The sequence below is a fragment of the Sus scrofa genome, chromosome 4 (assembly GCF_054392235.1).
Source record: "Sus scrofa isolate SSC_HxYL_T2T_F1_AM1 chromosome 4, Sscrofa_HxYL_maternal_Yorkshire_Landrace_v2.0, whole genome shotgun sequence".
Classification (NCBI taxonomy): domain Eukaryota; kingdom Metazoa; phylum Chordata; class Mammalia; order Artiodactyla; family Suidae; genus Sus; species Sus scrofa.
The window spans coordinates 37,740,642-37,758,354 of NC_139386.1; the positions used below are offsets into that span (position 1 = coordinate 37,740,642).

At 32.9% G+C, this 17,713-nt stretch overlaps 1 protein-coding gene across 32 annotated transcripts in view; it reads right to left on the minus strand.

Annotated features, from left to right (window-relative positions):
* Positions 1–17,713, minus strand: part of VPS13B (vacuolar protein sorting 13 homolog B) — a 729,842-nt gene that overhangs the window by 627,634 nt on the left and 84,495 nt on the right. For all 32 annotated transcript variants that reach the window (XM_085021978.1, XM_085021986.1, XM_085021974.1 and 29 more), the window contains one exon: positions 9,525–9,649. In XM_085021978.1, the coding sequence (XP_084878104.1) occupies positions 9,525–9,649 (125 nt within the window). The remainder of the gene's footprint in view (positions 1–9,524; positions 9,650–17,713) is intronic.

Consider the following 17,713-nt stretch of genomic DNA (forward strand, 5'->3'; position numbering starts at 1 on the left):
CATCCAGCATGAGTCCACTGTTGTATGCCTGACCGGAGATTACAGCTCATATAAAAATATAGCACCTTAGCACACAATACAGTGACACCTAACCATTTGCTACAAGGTGAGTTATTAAAGAAAAGGGAAAAAAATAGCAAGTTTTATAAATCAAAAGAGAAAACTATAATGAAAACAGTTTGTACTATGAACTTTCCAAATCAAATTTACCATATGATATAATGGAGAAATTGATAAAGATGGGATATTTTCATTGTGATCATGCTTAATCATCTCTAATGTGTAGGCTAATGAGACAAAATAAAGCACATATATTTGACTTCTTTTAAGCCTATAAAATTTGGCTTATCTCATCCTTAGGGTCTCACAAAATAGCACATTCTTATGTGCCCAATCTAAAATTTTAGGGGGACAAAAAAGAGCATTTTCTAATGAAATTGAAATTTCAGGTGCAAAGTGAATGCATGAATTGAGCCAAAGACAAACGAAGATTGCTATATGTCTCACTTCAAAACTTCCCTAGGCTTCTTTAAAAGATCTATAAATGTTTAAGAACTGCAGAGCCATTTGATTGGAATAAGTTCCCAGATGCCATTCACATAATTTTAATGAGTTTGAATCTTACTTTGATGAAGAAATCACCCTTTGATTCATCTACCTTTGAAGTGGAAACATTTATCAGCAATGTATGTCAGTTTCAAAAGGATGTGACAGAGTTAAAAAGCAAATAATGCTGGATTTTTTACTAACATATTAATCTCAATCTGTCCTGAAATGTTTAGCTATGTGACCATACATAGAACAGTGCTTACATCTGCTTGGATTTGTTAAAATATATTCTTTATCATCAGATTGTTAAAAATCAAGTTAATATCTATCACTGGAGAGATAATCTTTCATCAGAATGATAAATGCCTTGGCTGAATAGATTTATCATTTAATAATAACTCAAAAGAGCTATATTTCAATATTCGATTTTAAACTGAATCTCAACGAGCACTAGGCCTATGGTAGTATTTTTTTAATGAATAATACAAAAATAATGGATTCCTTTAGTAGTACCTAGTTTTTTAAAAAAGTTTCCAACAATTAATAAATACTATTGCTAAAAAACAAAAAGGTGATGAAGCCAATATGATATGGATTTCAACACATGACAGATAATAAGTATGTCAACCCAGAATGGTAACAGTGAGGTGTTTAAAATTCATGCTAAAAATGGATACTAAGATCCCATACTTCCCAGTGTTTCTAAAACCTTCTGCGTCCTCCTGAAGTCTATTCTGAATAAAAGAAAGTAGAGTCATTTCATTTAATTGATTGTTCATTTTTTTTAATTTTGGTTCTGTTTTATAGTACTGAATGTGTCTATAATATATGACTTATATAAAGTCTGTATGTCAAGCACTATATCTAACTTTTGAAGATCCAAAAAGAAATGTATCTTTAAAACATATCTGGAATAAGAAGGAAATTATACAGAAAAGTATCTCCCTATGCCACAGAAAGTTGGAAAATCATTCTGCTAATTAACAACCTATTATAAGTAAGCCACCTCACAAATGGGAAAAGCATAAAATACTGTGAAGATAAACTTGTAAACAACCCGAAGAATTCTAACAAATTCACCTCTTTCTTCTCTTCCCCAAATCAAGTAGACTTATTCCAGATATATACATTATCACTTTTTACTCACTTAAAATGTACCAATTCTTAAGAAAAATTGTCAACTCTAAGATATCTACTCACAATAGCCAAGACATGGAAACAACCTAAATGTCCACCATTAGATGAATGGATTAAGATGTGGTACATATATACAATGGAATACTACTCAGCCTTAAAAGAATGAAATCATGCCATCTGTAGCAACATGGATACAACAGAGATTACCAGACTAAGTAAATGAGAGAAAGACAAACACTGTACGATACCACTTATATGTGGAATCTAAAACAGGGCACAAATGAACCTATATAAAAAACAGAAATAGACTCACAGACATAGAGAACAGACTTTCAAAGTGGGAGGGGTGAGGGGGTGAGATGGTCTGAGAGTTTAGGGTTAGCAGATGCAAACTATTACATTTAGAATGGATAAGCAATGAGGTCCTACTATATAGGACAGGGAACTATATCCAGTATCTTGGGATAGATCATGATGGACAATAATATAAGAAAAGGAATGTGCATATACATATGACTGGATCACTCTGCTATACAGCAGAAAGTGGCACAACAGTGTAAATCAACTACACTTTAAAAAAAAAAATGTAAAAGATAACATTTCAAACAAAAAGCATATGATAGAAAGGAGATAAACTCAGCTTCTAGCTTTAGAATTAAAGTAGACAGACTTAACATTAAAAAGCAATGCACTCAGAATTAGATCAAAAACTTATAAATCATATATATAATAGGGAATTAATATACTGAATATTTAAGGTATACCTACAACTCAACAATAAAAACAATAACAATTTAAAAATGGGCAAAGGACTTGAATACATATTTCCCCAAAGACAATATAATGGCCAATAAGCACTTGAAAAGATAGAGGGAGGTAGGGGGTTGGGTGAAACAAGTAAAAGAGATTAAGAGGTATGAACATCCAGTTACAAAATAAATAAGGTATAGGGATGCAATAAACAGTATAAGGTATATAATTAATAACAACATAAAAACTTTACATGGTAATGGATGGTTGACTATCATGATCATTTCATAATTTCAGTGTTGAATCACTGTGTTGTATACCTGAAACTAACATAATATTGTATGTTAAACTATACCTCCAAAAAAATCACTAAGTATTAGAGAAATGCAAGTCAAAACCACAGTGATATATAATTTCATATTCAATAGGATGGCTACTTTCAAAAAATAGAAAATAACAAGAGTTGGTAAAGATGTGGAGAAACTGAAGCCCTTTTTCATTGTTGATGGGAAGGATGACGCAGCGGTTGTGAAAAGTAGAATAGCAATTTCTCAAAAAATTAAAGATAGAATTACCATATGATCTAGCAATTCAATTTCTAAGTATAAGGGACCCAAACAGACTATTTGTACACCCATGTTCATACAGCATTAATCACAGTAGCTAAAAGGTAGAAATAACCCAAATGTCAACTGACGGCATGAACTGATAAACAAAATGTGCTATTTTCATACAACAGAATATTAAATTACCTTAAAAAGGAATGAAAAAGAAGGAAGGGAGGGAGGAAGGGGAAGAAATTCTGATAAATGCTCCAGCATGGATGAATCTCGAAAACTTTATGCTACGTAAAATATGCCAAATAAAAAAGGACAAATATTCAATGATTCCATTTATATGCTGTATTTAAAGTAGTGAAATTCATAGGGACAGAAAGTGAAATAGTAGTTACCAAGAGCTTAAGAATGGAAGTAATGGTAGTTATTGATTTAACAGGTATAGAATGTAAAATTTGGAGTTCCCGTTGTGGCGCAGTGGTTAATGAATCCGACTAGGAACCATGAGGTTGCGGGTTCAGTCCCTGCCCTTGCTCAGTGGGTTAAGGATCTGGCGTTGCCGTGAGCTGTGGTGTAGGTTGCAGACGTGGCTCGGATCCCTCGTTGCTATGGCTCTGGTGTAGGCCGGTGGCTCCAGCTCCGATTCGACCCCTAGCCTGGGAACCTCCATATGCCGCAGGAGTGGCCCAAGAAATAGCTAAAAAGACCAAAAAAAAAAAAAAAAAAAAAAGAGAGAATGTAAAATTTCTGGATAGTGGTGATAGCAGCATAACAATGTGTATGTACTAATGCCACAAATTGCACACTTAAAAATGGCTAAAATGGGAGTTCCCTGGTGGCTCATTGAGTTAAGCACTAGCATTGTCACTGCTATGGCTCAGGTCATTGCTGTGGGTGGTGTGGGTTTGACCCCTGGCCTGAGAACTTACACATGTCACAAGTGCAGCCAAAAAAAAAAGAAGAAAACGAAATGGTTAAAATGATATATTTTATGTTAGGTACATTTTACAACAATAAAAATTAAAATATGATCATTAAAAAATGATAATTTTTAAAGTGGTGCGACACAACTGAAGGAGCACTCAATCAAGAAAATGAAAATCAAACTGAGGCACTGATACTGTGTGCTGTTAAGTAAGTTCCCGGACCTCTCTGGGGTTCAGTTTTTTCATCTTTTGAAATGAGAATATCGACAATATCAGTTTCTTTTCAGTGCAAAACGTTCCATAAAAGCACCTTCCAGATGCCAGAAGAACCAAAGCTGAAAGTTGGGCTGCTGCCACTCAAGTGGAGATAAGAGAATTAACATCTCAGTTAAGTCTTAACCAGTGTTAAGACATTCTGTTACAGAGTATGTTAATGACAAAAGCACAGGGATGAAAAGAAACAAAGCTTTGGAAACAAAGGAATTACATAGTTCTTGCTCAAGGATATTTAAAAAAACCCAAAGGTGTTCCTGAAGCCTCAAACTGTGGTATTTATAAAGGACAGGGCAGTTGAGCACATACCATTTTGAGCCCTGGGTTATGTAGTGTGCTTGCTAATAAATATTGACATTTTTGTTAGATTTGAAGGGCCCAACTGCCATCAAAAGCTAAAAACATTTACTCTAGTGTTATTCTGCTCTAGCAGAAAAATGGCTGCTTTACTTTCCATTTCAGGGAGGCAAAAAGATCAGTATTTGCCTCAACTTTCCTCATCAAAACCATGAACCTACTAGCACCAAACCCTTTGTTTCCTGTTTAGCACTGAATTCAAACACAGATTCCACAGAAGTACCTTCCTCCCACAAATGAACTGTTCAATAACCTCACTAGTTAAAACCAAGGTATTTGGCACTGCGCTAAGTAACAAATGGGTACTTGTATGGATCCCTTTATCTTGTAAGGAAATACATGTTTTCCCACATTCCTACAAGTATAAAAATGGCTCATGACATAAATAAGCTATAATTATGATAAAGAAGAAACATGAAAATAGATTTTGATTCGGCATCAAAAAGAGTTTTAGAGTTGCCCAACAGTGAATCTGGCTGCCTCAGAAAGGAATTAACTCCCTCTGAATAAACTGTTCAAGCCCTGCATAGATGATCATAAATCAAAGCTATGTCAGAAAGACTCAAAAAATGAGACAATACTTAAGATTCCACCTAACCCTAACAGCTCCAATTCTATGAGAACAGAAACACAATAATATCTATACACTATTAATTGATACTAGGAAAACTCAGATTTATTAGCTGTACTATCACTACCCTGTCTATACATGGAAATCCATATTTACTATAAGGCAAGAAGCATACTGAGCTTTCAAAGATAATTCAGAAAAGATAATTATATCTTCACTCCTTTCAGATAAGAAAGGGATCAAGGGCTTTGGGATCAAACAACTCTCCATGTGAATCGTTGTCCAGCTACTATATGACTTTGGACAAGCTATGTACTCTGAGTTCTGGTTTTGTAAGAGGGAGTATCATCTAAACTCACATGGTTGTTGTGAAGACTTTGTTACCCTAAGTACTTAACACTGTACACAGAGTACAGTATTCTTCAAATTCTACCCACTCTTTAATAAACCACTTAAAAGTTACCTTCTCCATGTTCTCCACAATTTTGTAACCGAAGTGATTTTTCTCTGAACTTCCAAAATTTATTTGTGAATTAGATCACATTTTTGAACCCTCAATTATGGGAGAAAGTGAAGTTGAAACTATACTACGGTTGTAGTTTGGCAAGCCTGATCAGAAAGATATAGGACTAATGAATATCTGATTCACTGGTTTAACTATTTTTAAGTGTTCATATAAAAAGCTTACACATCCTTATCAGTGTACAAGTCCAGGCCCAAAGACACTTTCCAAATTCCTCCCCCCATTGTATCCATTCACAGATCTAATGGACTAGCCCTGACTTTGTTCAGACAAAATCATCTAGAAGCCTCTATACCCTTAACCAGCCTCTCTATACTTAGATATCTGATTGAACCACTACAGCCCAGTTCTAATGCTACTTCTTCTCTGAAGCCATTCCTTTAAAAGTCTAGACAAATTTTCTAACTTTTTTAAACTATCTGGACACTCTGCTTAAGGCTCAATTCTGCAATTTAATGACAACTATTTTCATATGTGTCTCGTGTCTGCTCCGCACCGCCCCCCAATAGACTGTAAGTTTTCATGGTCAGAGGTCTTTTACAATCATTGCATTCTACTTTATTCTTTCCCCAATCCCAACATGTGGCACAATGCCTATCAAAACAGAGAAAATCAAAAAATATTTAATGACATCTAGTGTCCTCTAATACAACTGAAACTTAAGGGAAAGAAAAAATGGCAAAGCGATAAAAAAAAACTGACACTAACTTCAGGTACTTATTTTTAAATTAAAATTGCATATCAACAATATGTAAATCATCAATATTCATGTAATATAACATTACATAGTGACAAAAACCATCTAAAAACTACATTACACAGTATAGATGAATCTCACGTATTATTTTAAGTGACAAAAGCCAGTCAGAAAAGAAACATACACGTATGATTCCACTTATATTAAATCTAAGAACAGATAAAACTTATCCATACCATTAGAAATCAGAAAAATGGTTACCACTGGAGGGGAGTAAAAGAGAGAGGCTTTTGGGATGCTGATAATATGTTACCAAATATTTGGTTCAGTTCTGAAATACCAAAATATAGACACTTTTCTGTAAGATATTAATATTTTAGTCAAATCATTTCTCAGTTTTGAAAAAGGAGAAAAAGTCCAAGAATATATATAAAAACTTAAAAGCGTTAGCACTGTAGCAATTAAAAAAAAAAAAAAACCAAACTATGAACAGTAGATCAATGCTCAATTCTGCCAGCAATAACAATACTATGATAATTTAATGAACCCTTTACTGCCCTTTTTAAACATCTTATATTTAAAAAAAGACTCAAGTTAACATTTAAGTTAAATGCTCAAGATTTATGTCATTAAATATTATTGGTCACTGTTTTTCTCACCATACCTTACCCATTTCAGTACTGCCCTAAGAGACTAAGAGAACTAAAGTTAACCTGATATAAAATAATGAAAAAAAAACTTTTTGAGAAGTTTCTTTTTATATGTTTGAAACTGTAGTACAGAATGAAAAATAAAATATAAACAAAATATTTTGAAAAAAAATCTAAGAAACTGGAGTTTTCTAATAGCTTGCTCACTGAGGTTAAAATATGTTAATATGAACACTGAAATGGGAAACAAATAACTTTTTTCAATGTTACTTAAACCACATATTTTTAAATTAGCAAGCCTGATTAAATATTATCAGTTTGATGCTTCATATATAAACAGCTCAATTCAGAAATATTTTTAAATAAAAAATGTAAACTATTTTGCTGATTTAAATAAAATTTGCATTTATCATTACCTGCTCAAAAATACCAACTACAATTTTTTCCAATGAACTATTAAATGCCTTTGTTTCAAGAGCTGTGGCCTACAGTAACTATGCTGTTCTCGTTATTGCATGATACATAAATATAGCATCACAAATGTGCTTTAAGAAACTCTGGAATGTGAATTTTAAAAATCTAAGTGAAACAGCTTCTATAATTTGAGTTAGAAACCATGAATGGTGACAGAGCTGATAGTTAATGCCATAACCAGGGTGATTTACTAAAATAATCCTCATTCACTGCAACATTGAAAATAAAATTTTCTGTTCTTACATGATTTCTATTTAACTCTAGTACTATATGTCTTTTATCTAGTATTTGATTCACTTCATTTAACTAAGATACACCTCAATTTTTTGTCTTTACAACAATTTAGATTGCTAAGAATAAAGTTACTAAGAATAATAGTTTATTTTCTATTTACTAAGGAAAACAATTTAAAGAAACTAGTTTAAAGCAATATACTTCTGTAAAGCATAGCAAAAGTATCACTGAAATAATATACAAGTGGTCTTGTCTACAAAAATGCAAATGTCATCCAAATAAGTATCAGCATTCTGTGATCTCATGCTTTTAGTATTTAATTGGAATATTTTCATTTAGATGTCAGGAGACATATTCTAAGCTACATTTGGCAGTATTTATTATAAGCCTTACACATCTCTGATACAAGCCTTACCTATTTATAAATATTTGATTTTTTTCATATAAAGGCTATAAAATTCACTTTGGAAATTTTGGTTATCTTTTTAAAAAGAAAAATTTTCTACAGTAAACTGAACTGTATTAACACAATCTTAGTGCTATGAATGATAAATAAATCAACATATACCTGAGATAATAGTACTCAAAAATATCTATTAAATTTGATATCAACTTATCAACTGGGATATATTCTACAGAATTTTGACCAGAATATAGATCAGAATACTTGGTTCAAATGCAGCATATATATACACCAATAAAGAGTTGAAAAGTGAATCACTGAACAACATAATAAGTGACAACTGAGAAGTATGGATCATTAAGGACAAAATTAAATTTATCAAGAAAAATGTAACAATGATTTCATTTCATAGAAGAACTGGTTCCAAGACTTAAAAAACTTCAAGTTCCATATTTTTTAATTTTCTGAATCAATACACAATTTTTTGAAAATATAAGCATTTACTTAATAAATTTCATTTTAAAAGTTATATATTAAAAGAAACATATTTTTAACAAATGAAGTACTTTAGATAATGAAATCAAATCTACTTTCTGAAAGATATATTGCTTTTCATAAATAATTAATGAAAATACATCCTATGAAAATAAGCTTACTAATTAGGATTAGAAAGCAAAAATACATTCCAAACAACAGAAATAATCCTAATTGTAAAATGCAGACATATTTCGCTAGCATATCATTTCATATAATTAAATCTTGTTTCATACAGTTAACTATTTCTTTAATATAGTAAAAGTACTGCTTTCAACTAAAAAATTATAATTAGTAGCTATTGACTTTTTCTATAAACCTCTTTTTAATTCAGGAAGAATGACATCCAAATAAAGTAATCCAATAGTAAACGAAAGTAAGGGCTAAAATCACGTTCTCCCAAATGCAGTGACTATACACAGATATGTCAAAGATACTAAATTTATGTCATGGGTATACTTTTCCCAGTGGCTAGGAATATACATGAAATTATTATTTAATTGATAAATACTCTGGCCTCAATACTAATGTGCAACTTAAAAAAAAAAATCTCTATCCCCTCAAAAAAGGAAAATAAAGTACCTGTCCTTGAAGTTCTTATTGCAATGCGAAGCAGCAACATTTTACTATAGCTGCAACATAGACTGACATGTATTACTTCAACAGTTATCATTACCACAAAAGATTCTATGACTTAGTACATTTCAGACACTGAAAAGAGTTTTTTAACGTCTCAGTAAAAAATATGCAAAATATTAACTTCGCATATTTTTCTAAGGTTTCGTGTAAAACTAACACACTGGCATGAGACAGATATACTTGCTTTTTTTCCCCCTCCTAAGATAGTAAGTAAAAATTATCATAAACCACACTTTAACATAATACTTACCAGCATGTAGGTAGTTTCAGAAGTTTACCATAAAGAGCAGTGCTGAAAGAGGGAATAATCGGTACAGGTAAGCAGTAAGATCCCTTACAATCCAAAGAAGTCAGTCCTGCCTGGAAACCAAATATCTGCAACAAAAAGAAAAGATCCAAATGTTCACAGAGACAAAGTTTTAATAAGCACAGGATGAAATACGTCAGTTTCAATTTGCCCTACAACAGCTGCACACTAAATATGTTCCAATGTCTCTTTCCACTTTCCAAACATCAACATTTTCTTTTATTCAATTTGACATTAAGTCAGAATAAAGAGATTTAAATATACAGTATTTCTTCCATTGTCCCTGAAAGATCACTCTTTTGACTAATTTTAAGTTTCACATTTTATTTCAATACGTAATTTTCAATTATCATTTTACTGTCTGCTAAAATGCACATATTCTCTGCTAAGATAAACTGACTCCACTGTGCACATCACATATATTAACATAAATAAATTACTGTTACATCATTTTATGCCTAAAAGAACATTAAGTACAACGAGGACAATCTTAAAAAGTATTCTGACTTCAACTTACAGTACAAACACACACACAAAGGATATCCAAATATACCCTTAACAATCTTTTCCCTTTCTTTTGTGAAAATAATTGTAGAACTGAGAAAATTTCACCTCAGGAAATTTGGTACATGGCATAAACTACTCTAAGTATGTTTATACTTAAAACAAGCAGATAAACACTCAAAAACTTTATAAGCATTCCCTGAAATTCCCAAACACTACATTTACCTTAATAGGAAGAATCAATATACCATCACATCTTACAGAAAACAATGCAGAAAACTGAATATATTTCTTCTTCCATTATTTTCAATTAGGTCAATGTCTCAAACAGGAAACACTGACACAAAGGGATACAAAACGAGGAGTTGATGTTTTCCAACAACAGGCAATAGCAGTTTAACCCCAATATTTATTTTTTGTTATTATTTTTTATTCCTCGAATTTATAAAGCACTGACTTTTCTATCTCTAGGATTAATAACAGCTACTAAATTCTACAAGGAAACATGTTTAAAATACCTGAATAACTAAATTTCAAAACAAAAATATTTTCATTTAATGAACATAAACTAATGACCAATTTCTTAGAAAGTAGTACTAAACTACTTCCAAAAAATTTCAAAAAACTATTACATTCTTATGATCCATCAAACTGACAATGTCAAATCCTTTCCTACAAAGTAACAAATAATTTTTTGGAAAACAAACGTTAGAATTTTATATTTTCAAAAAAAACCTGCATTTTCAAAGGGCCTACCTACCTACCTATCTAGTTACCAAAAAGAAAAATGAAAGTGATATATGTGTTAATTCCCATAAACCAACTACTAACCAAGAGACAAGAAATAAAGAATTGAGAAAAAGAAAAAAGCGTATTTCTAAAACTTAACTGATCAACCTTAAAAATTATTTCACATTCATTTTCTTTGAAGACTTGCTCTGAACAACAAATTATGCAAAAAGCTTCTGTGCACTGTACAATTTCAGCATTTCATATTTTCTCTGAAAGGCCAGTATTTAAGAGATCTTGATATTTATAATTATTAATACCATTTAATATAAATCATGATTATTAAAAAAAATGCTAAACCTCCAAATACTTCTAGAGTATGAATCAGGGTAATACTTTATCATACTAAATTATCTCTGTTCAACTAAGAACGCTCTCAAGCCACTTTCTAATATTCTATAAATGTCCCAATAGCATAATCACAGACACTATCATGAATGTATTCAGATGAAAACTGGGTGTAGAGGAGATCCCCTGCTGGTTGTTTGCAGAACTGCAAAGGACTTGAGGGAAACTGCATATTGTTCTGCAATTCTTTTTAACTTTCGTTAAATTTACATGTTGTCCAGAGATGACTCTAAGGGAATATTCAAGCAAATAAAAATTACAATGAAACAGGACCTATCTACCACATCAAAAATAATTACTTCAAAACTGATTTTCAGCTTTCCCTTTTAAATCATAGCAATAAGATACATAGATTTACCATACCCATAACACCAAATAACTTGTCAACAACGCTTGACCAAGATTATGAATACTTTGTCTAGAAAAAAGAAAACCAGTACAGTATGAATTGCGGTGGTTTTCATCAACACTGTTCATTTATTCAGAAAGAGAAAAACAGTACTTAACACTGCAAACAAATAGTCTGAACCAACAGTAATGTATAAAGTAGTAACTACTAATAGAAGCTTTAGCTGAAGGAAATGTCAACCTAAGTAAGATGACTTCACATCACATTAAATGAAAAGTTAAACATGTAGTGCTACCTTTTAAGAAATCCAATTAAAAAATAATTTAACTAAATCACCTCATTCTACATATGGAAAAATGAAGTATAAAAAGGATCAAGGACTTCTTCAGAATTACTTATTACTAGAACAACAATATGATAGTTCATTTGATTTAGCTCATCTATTAGCTCACAATTTCACTCTGCCTTGCTTCCTCCATTTTTCCTCCTTCCTCTCTCCAAAAAATATGGTCAATTCTCCACTTACTCCTAAAGAAAGAACAATCCATTTTTCTCACCACCTCTCACCTCCAATCATCAATAAAATTTAGTTTTTCACTTGTCATCAGCAAAAATCTTCAAAAAGTAGTCTAGAGAATGCTACATTTTTATCATTGCCTACTCATTCCTTAAATTCTATAAATCCAGTGTCTATTCATGTATCCATTAAAATGTAAGAAACTGGAGTGAAATTGATATTTATATTATTTTCTTATGGAGAGAAATTAAGTGTTTTCTCCTAATTTTTTCCACCAACAATTTAAGTGAGGAAACAATAAATAATTTTTCATCACACATAAATTTTTAAATGAATACTGTCATGCTGTCATCTATACTTTTAATGAAATAAAATCCTTCAGAATACAGAAAGAAAGCTTACAAATCAACAATAAAAAGACCTGTTCCATTCAAAAACAGGGAAAAGATGTGGATGTGAATAGGTATTTCTCTAAAGAAGACATACAAAGCTACCTCTCCACAATCACAAAGATAACTGAAATCAAAAAGACAGACAAGTGTGAGTGAAGATGTGGAGAAATAGGAACCCCAAATCAGTTAGTGGAACAATAAAACAATGCAACAATCCCTTTGGGGGGAAAAAAAGTCTGGCAGTTCCTTAAAATGTTAAAAACAGAGTTACCATATGAATAGGCATCTCCACATCTAGGCATACACCCAAGACAAATAAAAACCTGTGTTCATACAAAAACATTCATAGCATATTATTCATAACAGCTCCAAATTGGAAACAACGCAAATGTCCACCCACCAAATAAATGGATAAACAAAATACAGTTTATATCCATATAACATATTATTGAGCCATAAAAAGGGAATAAAGTACTGATACATATTATAGCAGAGATGAACTCTGAAAACATTATGTTAAGCAAAAGAAGCCAGTCACAAAAGACCATGTGTTGTTGATTCTATTTATATGAAATACCCAGAATAGGCAAATACATAGAGACAGAAAGTAGATTAGCTTTACAGGGAGCAGGAGGAGAGGAGTTAAGGGAGAGTGAATGCTAATGATTTCTTTTTTGGGGTGATAAAAATGTTCTGCAATTGCATAATGATGATGGTTGTTTTAACACTGTGAAAATACTGAAAATCACTAATTTTCTTATTCTTTAAAAATGGTGAATTTGTATATAAATTTATCTCAATAAAATTATTTTAAAAATAAAAAAACTTACATGATAGCTGAAGTCTATCTAAACCATGACCCTGTGCTGGTCTCACTGGCCCCTGCCCGAACCACACTCAGACCACTCCAAAATTACTTTCAGGAGTTCAGAGTGTATCCCGCCCTTCCCTTTTATACTTTAGCACTATTTTGCTTTCTCAATTTATATAAATGGCATTATACTACACAGACTAATATACTACATATCTCATTATGCTTCCTGGTATTACCACCAAAAATTATATTGCAGAGTAATATCCACCCACACCTCTAGTTGTACTTATCTCTATAAGCAAAATTTTCTCTGAGCAAGGGTCAGCAAACTAAAGCACACAGGTCAAATTCCAACCACTGTCTTTTTGTACTGCCTTCAAGCTAAGAATATTTTTTACATATGTACATTTATAATTGATTTGATGATAGATAACATTTCACCTAATGGGGCTTTCAACTTAATGATATCCCAAGAACAAGATTTCCATTCTTCATAGGAATAAAACTATATTGCAGGAAAAAAAAAAAAAAAAAAAAAAAGAGTCCTCTACTGCATTATGAATTTTGTCAACTCAAAATTCATGGACATGTGCTGTCTTTTTATTTAAGTACCCACACAATCTACTAAATTTTGTCTCTTGGCCCACACAGCCTAAAAAACTTACTACTGACCCTTCAAAGAAAGTTTGCTGGTCCCTACTTTAGGATACATACTGAAAATTGGAACGGATGGGTATAAAGTAAACATGCTTTCAAATTTATTAGAGACTGAGGAAGCACTCTCCAAAATGATACAAATTATACATCTACCAGCTATGTGTAAAAGCACAAATTCTTGAAATCCCCAGGGAAAACTGTTTCAATTGCCATAACTAATCCTTATGAGTAACAAAATCTGAAATTTACATGTTTACATATTTCTCTATGGTTTACAGGGTGCTTTCACTAACTTATTAATATATGTTTCAAACTTCAGATGCCTTTGCAATGTCTTAGCTACTTGATGTCATTACCTATTCAAAGGAGAGGTTTTACAGTTAAAGAAAACCTGTAAAGACATATGAAAGTTTCATCTGCTTATTTTCTTCCATGCCAACTATCTCAATTAATAAATTCCATTACATGAAGTGAGAACTATGTGTTACTTTGTTACACAGTCACATTTCTATACATAAAAGTAAAACTTAAGCATTTGAGTATTTAATTGAAAATTGAGTTTAAAATACCAAATGCACATGAAATAGAAACTTAAATCCTCTACTGTAATATTTTAACACTGTAATAGTGAAACTTAAACTTTGAAAACTTCCTCAAAGGTTATAATAATCATCCCAAGTAATACAAATTGCTATAAATTCTATAACAAATCAGTGCTCTTAGTTCCAAATAGTCACAAAACAAACTCTCTACCAAATTCTGAAGGTTTTAAAATGTACTAGACCACTGAAGAAGCATCAAAAATGCAATGAGGCATTCCCATTGTGGCACAGTGGGTTAGGAATCCAACTGCAGGAGTTCCCATCATGGCTCAGTGGTTAACGAATCTGACTAGGAACCATGAGGTTGCAGGTTCAATTCCTGGCCTTGCTCAGTGGGTTAAGGATCCGGCATTGCCCTGAGCTGTGGTGTAGGTTGCAGACACAGCTCGGATCCCACGTTGCTGTGGCTCTGGCGTAGGCCGGTGGCTACCGCTCCAATTAGACCCCTAGCCTGGGAACCTCCATATGCCGTGGAAGCGGCCCAAGAAATAACATAAAAAAAAAGAAGAATCCAAATGCAGTGCCTCAAGTCACTGTGGATGCGCAGGTTCGATCCCCAGCCCGGTGCAGTGGCTTGAAGGATACTACATTGCTGTAGCTACAGCGTAGGTCCCCAGGTAGGGATCAGATTCCATCCCTGGCCCAGGAACTCCCAGATGCCATGGATGCAGCCATAAAAATAAAAATAAAAGAATTTTTTTAATGCGATGAAACAGTCATGACTCAAGACTTTATTTTTTTTAAGTATTCAATATTTTTAAGACCAAGGAAAAGTTTTTCTACATATATTATACTATGTTCAACACCTAACTTCCTAAAGCATTTAACTTATCCATTGCAACTATAGTCAAACTAACCAAAATCTAAAGACAACAGAAAGTGTAGTCAAGATCTTTTCCCAAAACATAACTTTATCTGGACTGCACTGTAGCTTTTACACTTCCCCCAAAATTCAAGTAAATGTTTAATATGTTAACAAATAATAGGAGTAAAGAACTATTCCAATAACTTATGTCAGGATGGATGATGGATGACAACGATATTGGTGACCAGTGGCTTTGGAGGATATTTTTCTGAAGGATGGGGCATGTCTTGTTCATCTTTTTTTTTTTTTCTTCTTCTTCTTAGGGCCGCACCTGCAGCATATGGAGGTTCCCGAGCCAGGGATCAAATCAGAGCTGCAGCTGCTGGCCTATGCCACAGCCACAGCAACACCAGATCCAAGCCGCATCTACAACCTACACTGCAGCTTGGAGCAACCTGGGATCCTTACCCCACTGAGCAAGGCCAGGAATCCAACCAGCATCCTCATATCCTCAATCCTCATGGATAAGACTTGGATTCCTTTTTTTTTTTTTTTTTTTTTTTGCTTTTTAGGGCCACATCTGCACATATTGAAGCACCCAGGCTAGGGGTCAAATCAAAGCTATAGCTGCCGGCCTATGCCACAGACAGAGCAATGGATCCAAGACGCATCTGTGACCAACGCAAAAGCTCATCGCAATGCCAGATCCTTGACCCACTAAGCAAGGCCAAGGATCAAACCCATGTCCTCATTGATACTAGTTGGGCTCATTTCCACTGTGCCACAAGGGCAACTCCAGAGTCAGATTCTTAACCTTCTGACACAATAGGGACTCCCATTGTTCATCTTTAATGCTGAGTGTCTGTAAGACAGAAAGGACTTATTGTTTACTAAATGAATGAATCCCATGTAAGTAGAATACCTTGGAAAGAACTGCCTAAAATTGACCTGCTTCAACAAAACCAGGCAAATATTCTTAATGATATAACCTGATATTTAAGTTGGCCAATATTAAAAAAATCATACACCTCAGTGTATTAATTGCGGGAATGAATAAAAAAGACAAGTTCTCACTACGTATCTAACTTTCAAGAAATATTCTCTGTGTATCTAACTTTCAAAATTACCTTCTGATACCCTCTGCATGATAGTAAACACTGTAACAGATCACTGTAATAATGGCCCCCAATGAATCACACTTTCCTATGGCCATACCCCTTTGCAAAATGATACAGTAATTTCTCCATCAAAGGAGTGGAATCTCTTTCTCCACCCTCTTAAAAATGGGCTTTGGATGGACATCTAGAAAAATGTTTTCTTCCACTCTATATGATTTGAAAAGAGTAAAATTTTAACATCTTCATTTTAAGTATGTCTGGAGGTGATCTAAAACTGGTATCTTTAAATTGGTTTCTTCTCACTCTACAAAGACACCAACATGTAAGAACTTTAAAACATCAAACTATAAAGCATGAACCAATGAAGTCAATAATCTATTTTTGGAGTCCTCTAATTTTTCAGTACTTTACATAAAATTTAGTGCATTGTTAGTATTTATTCTTAAATTCAACTTGGCATAGTTTCCTCTAGTCTATAATACAGAATTTGATTAGGTAAGTACAAGCTGTCTCTACTTAGATTATACATCTGTGTTTGCTTAGCAAAAACACTTATTACACAACATCTGAATCTATCTATTTAAAGTACTGCATAGTGGGATGTACTACTTATTTACAAAAACAAAAAAAGATGGAAGAGATGAGCAAAGTTTTCAATAATTAACTTTACATAAGTTAACATAACTTGATTTAAGGTAATAAAGTTTTCCTTCACATTGAAAAGTTAACATGAATTCAATAAGAAGAAAATGACTAGAAAACAAATGCGTTAAACCTGCTTCATAAATCATTGTCTTACATAAATGTTCCCCCTCCAAGAAATCATAAATCTTTTAAAACATCCTTAGAAACAAAGTGCTCTTTCACACAGCTTATAATCAATAATATATAAAATCTTCAAAAATTCTAATTACCATTATCTTACAAATATCAAGCCATTAACATCAAATAATGGAAGAAATCTTTAAAACAGGTACACTTTCATTTTTTATATTATATTAAGTAATGAATATACCTGTCACATCTTATTTAAAACTCATCTTATAGTTCCCATCGTGGCTCAGCAGAAAGGAATCCAACTAGTAACCATGAGGTTGCGGGTTCGATCTCTGGCCTCAATCAGTGGGTTAAGGATCCAGTGTCGCCGTGAGCTGTGGTGTATGTCACAGACGCGACTAACATCTGGTGTTGCTTTGGCTGTGGTGTGGGCTGGTGGCTACAGCTCTGATTCGACCCC